The sequence below is a fragment of the Danio rerio genome, chromosome 17 (genome assembly GCF_052040795.2).
Source record: "Danio rerio strain M-AB ecotype USA chromosome 17, GRCz13ab, whole genome shotgun sequence".
NCBI classification, from domain to species: Eukaryota; Metazoa; Chordata; class Actinopteri; order Cypriniformes; family Danionidae; genus Danio; species Danio rerio.
The window spans coordinates 14926110-14938421 of NC_141037.1; the positions used below are offsets into that span (position 1 = coordinate 14926110).

The 12312-nt window shown below is 34.7% G+C and overlaps 1 protein-coding gene across 6 annotated transcripts in view; it reads left to right on the forward strand.

The window, feature by feature from the left end:
* Positions 1–12312, forward strand: part of lrfn5a (leucine rich repeat and fibronectin type III domain containing 5a) — a 120949-nt gene that overhangs the window by 93098 nt on the left and 15539 nt on the right. For 2 of the 6 annotated variants that reach the window (XM_087290173.1, XM_087290172.1), the window contains exon 2: positions 5746–7153. In XM_087290173.1, coding sequence (XP_087146299.1) covers positions 5766–7153 — 1388 coding nt within the window. In that variant the 5' untranslated portion in view covers positions 5746–5765. Of the gene's footprint in view, positions 1–5745; positions 7858–8010; positions 8072–12312 lie in introns of those variants that run through there. The other 4 variants (XR_015513118.1, XR_015513119.1, XR_015513121.1 and 1 more) reach the window with 4 other exon arrangements.

Sequence of the window (12312 nt, forward strand, 5' to 3'; positions counted from 1 at the left end):
CTGGAGGTATTATAAAGTTGATGATGACAACTTTGCTATAGCAAACTGTGAAATATGTAAACGTGGGTTTGCCTGTATTTTAAGTTGAGGTGCTATTTTTATATTAGATTTTTTTTATATTTACTGTTGCACTAAAGTCCAAAAGTGAAGAATTTATGTTATTTATAACCTTACAGAAGTGCTCTGTTTGTTAAAGGAGTTGTTAAATGTTAAAATAAGGTGGATTAAATTAAAAATAAGGAACATCCTGGATCTGTTTCTTAGCTCTTCTTTGTTATTTTTTTATATATTATAGAAGTATCGGATTGGGTTTCGGAATCGGTAGATACTCAATCAAATGATTCAGACTCGAGGGCAAAACAACCTGATCATACATCCCCAATTAATGGATCAATCAATCAATCAATTGAACAAATGGAAAGAATAATTATTATAGAACGATTATTACAAATGTACCTTCAACTAATGTCAGATTTAACAAATGTTTTAGATGATTACTTCATTAAAAAGCATACTTTTACTTGCCTTTACTCACATGCATGTCATTTCAGCCTGTATAATGTTTTCCTTTGTAGTTCATAAAAAATATTTAGATGAATGCGGGTAATCAAACTGTTTTTGGCTGCAATAAATGGTCTGTAAATATATGTAAACACAAATTTAAATGCAATTTCTGAAAAAAAAAAATAGACAAAATAATATTTAGCATGGTAGCCCTAAAAAGGTGTTATAAATTCAATTTTGGATCAAAGCAGTTAATTTTTAAATCTACATTTTGGGATGTTCTGATGCTTTTCACATTTAATCAAACAATGTCTGTTTAAATGTAATATCTTAAATTTAATGTCTGTTTGAATTTAAATATAACATAGAAATGTAATTGATTCATTTGTGATTATTTGGATTTGATTCGAACACATTTGAGCCTCCTTTTATGTGGCTTGCTATTCAATGCATTTTGAGGCAAAATATAATGCGCACCTGCCTATAATGCTTTACTGCGCCAGAGAAGAGTCATCATGAATCATACACTCCACATACTACTCCCAACTGTTCGAATGCGCAACACATCAGTCTCCATTACGGCATCATATTTCTCTGTATCTCTCGCTCTTTCCCTTTTTTCCCTTCCCTTTCTCTCTCGCTCGTTCAAATCCCGCTCCTTGGTCTCGTCCGCAGAGTGGAGTGAAAATCAATAGTGAAGACTTGCAATGTGCGAAAGAACATGATCTTTGCATTTGCTGTGTGACTGAGCGGCAGCATTTTAGAGGGGTTTAGGGAACTTCTGAGTTTCCTGTGTGCTGAAGACGCTCGTTTCACAGGATGAGCAGTTCATGTGAAACGGGAGTGTTTTATCTAGTCCAGCTGTGCTCAAATGTCATCTTTCTGTCATTTTCACACAAAGAAATAGACAAAAATTTAGTTTTTTAAAAGATGTATGTTATCTTTTTATGTGAAAGACAAAATACTGTATAAGGCAGGATGTTAAATGTTATTATTGTTAATTTGAAGAATTAAAAATTGTTTTCTTTCACTGAAATAAATAAAATGAAATTATTTAATTGTTATTTTATATCTTAATAATTTACAAAATGCTAGATGCTATATATTTTTAAGTAAGAGGGTTTTAATATCATAATTTAGTATAATTTAATATAATTGTATGTGAGAACTTGTTATTTTAAATACTGTACAGGGTTCAACGCTATGGATTTTTTTCTACTGGCCCAATAGGAAATGGAACTTGTGTCCAGGACTTGTGGTACAGGTGAATTGGGTAGGCTAAATTGTCCGTAGTGTATGAGTGTGTGTGTGTAAATGTGTATGTTTCCCAGAGATGGGTTGTGGCTGGAAGGGCATCCACTGCGTAAAAATGTGCTGAATAAGTTGGCGGTTCATTCCGCTGTGGCGACCCCGGATTAATAAAGGGATTAAGCCGACAAGAAAATGAATGAATGAATGAACCCAAACATAACTTCAGCATAACATTTCTTTAAATAAAAATGACAATTAAAAAAAATTGTGATGTAAATAAATTTGTATATATATATATATATATATATATATATATATATATATATATATATATATATCCAAATTTTTTTACATCACAATTTTTTTAAATTGTCATTTGTATTTAAAGAAATATTATATATATATATATATATATATATATATATATATATATATATATATATATATATATATATATATATATATATATATATATATTTTTTTTTTTTTTTTTTTTTTTTTTTACATATTTGGTCTCCATGAGGAGAATGGCTCATGAATAAATATCAAAATGTAAAAATCCAAATCATTCAGAGTATAGGTGCACAGTCATAGACTTTGTACAGTAAAAAGTCATTACATCTGGGGGATGTCCCCATAAAGATAGCAATACGAGTGTATAAATATGAACATTCAATGATCTTCCACAATTGAGTTCAGAAAATATCAGGTTAGGAACAATGTGAGGGTAAATAAATGCTAGTAAGCTCTCAATATGGGGGGGCACGGTGGCGCAGTGGGTAGCGCTGTCACCTCACAGTAAGAAGGTCGTTGGTTTGATTCTTGGCTGGGTCAGTTGGCATTTCTGTGTGGGTGCTCCTGTTTTCCCCACAGTTCTTCCAGGTTGGAGGTTGAAAGTTGGGCTAATGACTCTCCTCGTAAAAAAAAAATTGTTACGAAAGCCCAATATGGTGTGGCTAAATATCAACTTCGAAAAAACGGCTCTGGGAGTAAGTAAACAAACTCTCACTATGGAGTGAACTGTCCCTTTAAGCCCATCAGCTGGATTGCATAATCAGTAAGTGATCATTCTTCTCCGGGTAATTTCAGGTCTAATGTGCAAACAGTGATTTCATAGTCTGATGTCAGCTTCTGTTGCCATTTAATGATGGCTGTTTTTAATGCAGTGCTCTCCGTAAGTGCAGAGTTGTTAGACCTCGTATTGTGTCATTACATACTCAGCTCAGCGTAATTATATAATTAAATATAATACAGTTGCCCCCTCTGGGTCAGGGTCTTGCAAACGCATTGGTGTTCACACTCGCGGTCATTATAAAACAGCTCTTCTGTTCACCCACACAGTTCTAATGGAGAGTGAAGGACTTTACAGTAGGAAAAAAGAAAGAGTGAGTCACACCTTGCAGAGAAGAAGTGTAAGGAAAGGAGACAAGGATGATGTTGCGATAAAAGCCCTGGAATCAATGGATAAAGCATACTAGCTTTAAATGAGTTAATGTACCTAATGTGCTGCTAATAAACTGAAGGGTTAAAATAGCATATTGTTTGCGTGACGTTTGTTATCCATGTGTTTTGCCTGAAATAACCCACACTCCTTTAAAGACTGCATCGATCTATTTTCAGCAGTGTTGCCATGCACACTTATTACTAGCTACTTCAGACCTTTTTTTTTTTCATGAAGTTACTTATTTATGGGCAAGTGGTGGTATTTTTATATATTTGTTTTTTTGTGTGGTGTTAATATATGTTATATTAAAACATCTAAATCGGTATGTATATACTAATATGTAGCTTGTTGTGTGTAAAGTCCAAGATCAGTCTTAAAAATAGCACATTTACAAAATAATGTTCATACACGCACAGCACAAGATTTTAAAAATTCAGTTTGTAAATTCAAAGCACAATTTGTAAATACACAAGTAAAAATCATAGATATTTTTGCCAGATGAACTGGTTTTGTGTATTTATGAATCGTGTTTTGAACTTACGGATTAGATTTGTGTATTTATAAATCGTGTTTTAAACTTATGAATTACATTTGTTTATTTATAAATCGTGTTTTAAACTTACGAATTAGATTTGTTTATTTATAAATCGTGTTTTAAACTTACGAATTAGATTTGTGTATTTATGAATCGTGTTTTGAACTTACGAATTAGATTTGTGTATTTATGAATCGTGTTTTAAACTTATGAATTACATTTGTGTATTTATAAATCGTGTTTTAAACTTACGAATTAGATTTGTGTATTTATGAATTGCGTTTTGAACTTACGAATTAGATTTGTGTATTTATGGATCGTGTTTTGAACTTACGAATTAGATTTGTGTATTTATGAATCGTGTTTTAAACTTATGAATTACATTTGTGTATTTATAAATCGTGTTTTGAACTTACGAATTAGATTTGTGTATTTATGAATTGCGTTTTAAACTTATGAAATACATTTGTGTATTTATGAATCATGTTTTAAACTTACAAATTAGATATGTGTATTTATGAATTGCGTTTTGAACTTGTTATTTTTGAGACTAAATTGGCTCTATAAGAGTCAGCTAATTAATTCTATCACACCTGTTGTAAAGGAAGGTGCAGTTTGTGACAGGATTGCAGAGCTGAACTAGCTGCTCTATGTGGTCATACTTTTATGAATGTGGTCCATAAGGAATGTGTAATGTATGCAATGCCAGCATTTTTGCAATGTTGTAGATTTTCATTAAGTACCACTAATTTCAGTCTGATATTGCACCAAAAGCTAAATATTAAATGCAGACATATATCCTGTAAGATTTTTATTTTTTATTTTATAAAACAATATTAAGAACTTCAAAGAACATTTTGGACTGACAATAACCTTAATAACCTAGTTAATAGGAAAATCAAGTATTAGATCAAAATCTCATATCTGCAGATATACTAGTATCTATAGCATAACTATTTCGCTTATTACACTCAAAAACAGAGACTTTTGGAAAGGCAGCAAAACCATTTTAGCTTAATAACTCTGTGGTTATGTTTTAAAATGCAGACTTTTAAAAACTAGGGCTGATTGGGTTATCTGGATCATCCGGTATCCTTCACCAAGGCCCATATGTCCAATTAATACACATATTTTTGTCTTATTTATCTAATTAAATATTTTCTCCCTTTGCTATATCATTGCTCTTTGGGGTTAGAGGATAAAGTGATGTAATGTAATCTAATGTGCATTTATATAGCTCATTATTGTGTATGGCCAGACACCCATAGCGCATTACAATAGTACGAGGGGGTCTCTCCTCACTACCACCATTGTTCAGATGGAGGGGGGAGACAGTGATACAGCTAATTCAGTGGATGAGGGTGATTGGGTGGCTATGATGGGTAAGGGCCAAGGTAGGGTGGTAGGTAGGCTGGTATGTGGGGGCTCAGTAAGGAGGCTTGGTGGAGGGTGCAGGGTACCTTGATTAAATATGGGAGTATTGCAGTTTGTACCATAGGTTATCAGTTCGTTTTGAATATCGTTACACCAATGCGTAATATTAGATCTGATTTGGACACAAACATTTGATTGGGTAAACCATAATATATACAGTAATAGCATTTTCCTCACTATGGGGTGAAAGCTTTTTTTATTAACATGGCCCAGAATGATCTCACAAAGAAATGTTGACTATTTTAGTGACTCCCTTGTTTTGGAATTGCTTTATGAGTTTCTTTTTTGCTGCCGCTGTGATACAAAATGCTGATTTCTTACATCTGACATGGGGTTTTGTTTGTGCAAGATGAACTGTTTATCGCACTTCCTGAAATAACTGCAGGATAACCAATGGCCTGCTGTTATCACATGCATTCTGGCTGCGCTAAGCACTGGTGTTTGATAAACATCTACAAATGCAATTATGCTCTAACTGAATAAAGGCCTGCTTTGCTTAAAATTGCAGTTCAAAACCACAGTAGCTTATTAATCACACCCTTTGTCTTTTTTTCTCTCCCCTCTTTTCTCTCCCCAGGTGTAAAAACCTGAATTACAATGGAAAAACTGCTCGTCTGCTTGTTGGTTATCGGAATGGCAGTGAAGGCCCAGATCTGTCCAAAGCGCTGCGTCTGTCAGGTTCTTTCCCCCAACCTCGCAACACTCTGTGCCAAAAAAGGGCTGCTCTTCGTCCCCCCTAACATCGACAGGCACACCGTGGAGCTCCGGCTAGCTGATAATTTTGTCACCAGCGTCAAACGGAAAGACTTGGCCAACATGACCAAGCTGGTGGATCTTACGTTATCCAGGAATACAATAAGCTACATCACTCCACATGCATTCGCAGACCTGGAAAACCTACGAGCCTTGCATCTAGACCACAACCGCTTGACGCGAATAGCCAACGACACTTTCAGTGGCATGTCCAAGCTGCATCATCTAATCCTGAACAACAACCAACTGACCCTCATCCACATGGGAGCCTTTAATGACCTACTAGCCCTCGAAGAGCTGGATTTATCCTACAACAACCTCGAGACCATCCCCTGGGAGGCCATTCAAAGGATGACCAGCCTACACACTCTCAGTCTGGACCACAATATGATTGAATACATTCCTGAGGGGACGTTCTCCCTCCTACAGAAGCTCAATCGCTTGGACGTGACCTCCAACAAGCTCCAGAAGCTCCCACCGGACCCTCTTTTCCAACGAGCACAGGTTCTGGCAACATCCGGCATTATGAATCCCTCTTCTTTTGCGCTAAGCTTCGGAGGCAATCCTTTACATTGCAACTGCGAGCTACTGTGGCTTCGGCGGCTCAATCGCGAGGACGACTTGGAGACCTGCGCCACACCTTTGCACCTCTCTGGACGCTATTTCTGGTCCATCCCCGAGGAGGAGTTCCTCTGTGAGCCGCCCCTCATTACCAGGCACTCTCACGAAATGAGGGTTCTGGAGGGCCAACGAGTGGCATTAAAGTGCAAAGCCAGGGGAGATCCCGAACCTGCCATACATTGGATATCTCCCGAGGGAAAGTTAGTCTCGAACACGTCACGCACGCTGGTTTACAACAACGGCACGCTGGACATCCTGATAAGCACAGTAAAAGACACAGGCTCTTTCACCTGCATCTCCTCCAATCCTGCAGGGGAGGCTCATCAGACCATAGAGCTGGTCATCATTAAGCTTCCACACATCAGCAACAGCACAAATAACATCCAGGAGCCGGACCCGGGCTCTTCTGATATCTCCACTTCTACAAGGGCAGGAGCAAACGGTGGCAACCACACCGGTGACACCAAGACCAGCTCCGATAAGAGAGTGGTTATGGCAGAAGCCACTTCCTCCACGGCACTCATCAAGTTCAACTTTCAGAGGAATATACCTGGAATACGCATGTTTCAGATTCAGTACAATGGAACCTACGATGACTCTCTTGTTTACAGGTAAGAAATGCTCACTTTTTTTTTTTATTCCGTCATTCTTGCTTGTAGGTTAAATCCACCTTAACGTACAAAAGAAATCAAACCATATGATTTTTTAAACTCATATTGCTTGTTTTGTGGTGAATAATCAAGACATGGGATGGTAACTTTTCAAGGTATACCATGGTTTGGAAAAGTCAAGGTTTTAAAACCACCAAATTTTTTTGTAATACCATTCCTAAGGTATGTGTAGGGTTTTTTATAAACATTTTTTAAGACAACAGTATCTCCAGCAGAAAAGATATCCAAAGATGCCATTTTAAATTGCAAAGAAATCTGTGTTTTTTAAGTAATGAAGACAGCAGAAGTCAATGATTTATTTAAATTATTTAGCCTGACATGTTTACTGTTCCAAAATATCACAGAATAAAATATATTGCGATCAAAGTTTTTTTACCCAAACATTTAAAAAGAGTTTATTTTAGAGCAATAATCACAATACCGTGAAACCGTGATATTTTTATCCAAGGTTCTCATATCTATTTTAACATCAAACAAAAATGTCAAGGAGGTGGAGTCTGTTAGGCTGTAATAACTCTTCCGAAAGCCTTTTCCTGATTTTACTTAATGAACTGGCTACTTTACTACATCCAATCAGCTTGCAGTAGAAAAAACAAGCCACGCTCACTGTTTCCTCATTTAATATTGAATTTCTCTTGGACTTAGTTCTCAAACTTGATTCCTGGAGGGCCGCAGCTCTTCATAGTTTTGCTCCGACTTTAATCAAACACAGCTGATCCAACTTATCAAGGTGTTCAAGACTACTAGAGACTATTGAGCAGGTGTGAGTTGGAGGTGGTTGGAGCTAAACTATGCAGAGATGTGGCCCTCCAGGAATTAAGATTGAGACTACTGCTCTAAGAACTGCATCACAATGCAAAAAAAAAAAAAAAAAACTGTTTCGGCTTCTGGTTTATGCGGATTTTTAAATACTTAAATATTAAATACTAAGAATAAGTGAGTTTTGAATTTGTGTTGTTATTCCTAATGGTAGACCTGTCGCAATAATCCTTATATCACACAATACATGGACATGACCTCAATAATTTTTGGTGAGACAATATAAAGCACCCATCATGCTTACGGAAAAAATGAATGTTAGCAACATTTTAGCTTTGCGCAGCCTCTGTCATCTCTAATCTCTGTTGAAAGTGTAAGAGAGCTCAGATCACTTTTTAAGAAACAATGCTTACTGACAGATGAAGAAAAGTTGAGTTTTCACATTTCCCTGAAAACTACTGACAGTTGGGAAGAAGTTGCACAAATGAGAAACACTTTCTGGGAGACACTTTATTTTAGGGTGCAAATCCTGTTATTAATAAACCATTAATGAAGTCTTTTAGCTCAATATACTTCTAATTGTATGCTTGTTAACTGTTAGTAATGACATTTGGTTTAGGTATTGGGTAAAATCATACTTCATATATATACTAATAATAAACAACCAATATCTTAATAATAAGCAGCTATAAGCCAAGGCAAGAATATTTACATTCTGCATGACTGCTGTCAAAGCTTTACTTTTTGAACATGAAATTACAGAATGTAGCTAACCTTAAGAATGAAATGCTTTTATAGATATTTGCATTACTCTTATGCTGTATTATTCAATCATTATATTCAGTGGCAGAAAATGGTTTTACAATGACAATTATATCACTTATTGTTATAATTTTGTGACATTTTACAGTATTGTACAACAAAAATGACAAACCATGACAGGCCTTTCCTTGGGTCTCGTTCTCACAAATAAAATCTCAGCCTGATTTTTAATACATGTGTACTTTATTTTAAGGTACAATTCTTGCTTTTAATAAACTATCAATTAAGACTTTTCGCTCAATAAACTACAAATTTGCTGCTTATTAATAGTTAGTAAGGTAGTAGATGTGTTTAGGTATTGGATAGGATTTGGGGTGTAAATTAAAATCATACTTGATATATACTAATAAACAGCCAATATCTTAACTAGCGGGTATAAGCCAGTAGCTCACAAATAACATTAAAATTCAAGATTAAATCCTGATGAGATTTCTCATCGAGGTGAAAAGTTGTCTCGTGTGTTTTGATGTTATGATGGAGCTTGTGGCTGCAATTAGCATTGAAGACTGGAGACAGAATTTGAACCGCAATTCAAGTGCTTTGCACAAACCTGGCAACCCAGGGTGGCCTCGGAGTTGCATGTCAATCAGTTGGACAGGCGGGTGTGACATAACTCCTTTTTTTGTTATCGGAGTTCAGCTACTGATGCATCCAACAGAGGCTACAACTGCAGCCACACACATTAACCATGGTTTAATGGAATAGCACTTTAGATATGCTGATAGTCAGAATCGTCGTAAACACAAATTAATACAAATAAAATTACCTTCATTACAATTTTTTTAAACAACTAAATAGTTTAGCATTTTGTGATTTTTATTTTTTATAAATTTTATTGATATTTTTTTGGTTAAATAAAAATTAATTTTAAATTCATATATCAGCAAATATTCAGCTAATATTTAAAATGATTTCAAATTTAAAAAGACTATTTTCCATTCACATGTTATGTCTTTTATGGCATATAATTGATCAAAATAGAAGTAAAATGACATTCATTAAAGAGTTGAATTTAAAAAAGCACCCGAATAGTTTTTCAATTTGTGATTTTTTTTTTTCCCAGTTGAATAAAAAACTATTTTCCTTTCATATATTTAATCATTGAAGATAAAATAAAATTTAAGTTAAAAATTAGTGTAAAAATCTCATCTCGTCTTGTTCTCGTGAACCAAATCTTGTGTTTTGTCTCGTCTCATGGAGCAAGTGTCACACCCTCAGTTAAAACCATTAAAGGTACATTTACATTCTGCAAAGCTTCACTTTTTGAACATCATATTACAAAATATAACTAACCTTAGGAATGAAGTGTTTTTGTCCCTTAAGTATTTAAAGATATTTGCTTCACTATGATGTTGTATTATTTAATCTCTATATTTAGTGGCATAAAATGTCTTAAAATGACAATGACATCACTTATTGCTTAATTTTTTATTGATATATTGAACAACAAAAATTACATACCTTGACAGGCCTATCCTTGGAACCTAATTTTTAACATGTGCATATGCCTATCATTTATTTTTTAACATCATTTATATATTAGCAAATTTAGTGAATTTGAATTAACAACTGCTGGCAAAAGGTTAGTCATTTGCACAAAACCCCCAAAACCATCATTATATGAAGTCTTTCTGCACAATCTTTGTTTTACAGCTTTTCATCACTCTCGCCAAACATATGCCACTCTCTTGCCAGATTGTCCAGCAATGCCAGCAGTTTAAATGCAGTAAACCCTTTTCATACAGATTACAGATCTATCATTAGCCAGCTGTACTTAAGCACACAGTATTATCTATTAAAAACAAATCATTTTTTGTAAATCTTAATCACCTTCATGTATTTTTTAAAGACAAATTAGTTCGTTTTGCTTTGGCTTAGCTAATTAAATCTCCAAAAACATAATTTACAGGAAAGCTAATAATGATGATTGGTCGAACAAGGACAACTTATTTAAAACTTAAAACAAAGGAGTAAAATTAAAGTTAGTTTAGAATTTATTTATGTCACATTATATATATATATATATATATATATATATATATATATATATATATATATATATATATATATATATATATATATATATATATATATATATAAAAGTATTGTAAAACTAAATAACCACTATTAATAAATACTATTTACACCATCTTACAAACTCTCCTTTCAAGGTGCTTTCACACTTGCACTTTTGGTCCACATTCGTGTTCGCTTGATGTTAAAGTTCAGTATGTTTAGCTAATGTGAATAATGTCTTCTGAACTCAGATGGTGGTCTGGAGGACAGTTTGCATAAACTCTGATACAGTTCACTTCTGATATTAATAGTGTCGTACCAACTAATAAAAGTGAACCACTAACTGTTGAACAAACTTAAGTTTTCATAATGTGCATTCATATGTGTATGTCTGTGTATCACCTGATATTACCTTGGTGACAATCGGGACTGACCCCGTGCGAACACAGTGATAATGTCTGCTCGTCTTTCCAAAAATGAATTCTGCAGACATTGTGTGATGTTCTGAACGTTTTTAAGAATTTTGTGACAGATAGATACAAGTGGCTCTCTGTGTTAGCAAAACCAAAAGATTCAGTGAAATCAGAACAAGCACGATGTGCGTATGTCTTTCTATTTTGCTGCCTTCGCTTTTGTGGCTGTCCATCACCTAGAAACAGCTGTACACACATCAGCAGCTTGATGTTGCAAGTGTTTCGGGGTTCAGAAGGAAAAAAGACAGTGTAAACACAATCGAACTTGGAATCGGACCAAACAATTGAATCAAGTGTGAAAGCACCCTCAGACTTTTGAAACTTTTTACTATTTAAATTTCCACTTGAGTAGATTTAATTGGAAAATTAAGTAATTTGAGACCCCATTCATTTCTTAAAATGTGTACGTGGGAAATTGTCAGATACATACGTACGCTCTTTAAAATAATAGATTTGTAGATTCTAGATTGACTTTAAAAATCTGTCTAACACAGTTGAACTGGCAAGCAGAGAGCTACCCCAAAAATCAGTCTAGACGCACAAATGAGCCGACTTTGGACCTTTGAACAACAGCAAAGTGAAAAAAAAAGATCTTATTCAGTACATTAGCAGAAAAATCCATCACCAGTTTATGTTGTTCTAATGGATGGATCAATGCTGTGCTTTTTGTGAAATGCTAGAAATCCATTTCTAATTTTCTCTTAAATGAATAATGCTGGGATTGTTTGTGTACTAGACTGTACTGTGTTTTATTCCTATTGTGACTGTGATTTATTATGGTATTGTTTGTATTGCTTTATGTTAATCCGTATTCTGTCAGTCTAAAAATGCTTTTTCTATTGTTGTGAGGAGATGTCTACAAGGAAAACATTTGTAGGCTGATTTACCAAAAAGTATATACATGGGGCTGGGTGATTAATCGAAAAGTAATCGAAATCAACATTCAGAATCTATAATCGATCCAATTTTTCCAGGTCAGTTTTTTCAATTAGTTTCCTACTGTGTTTGGAGTCATGTGACCCCGCTCTG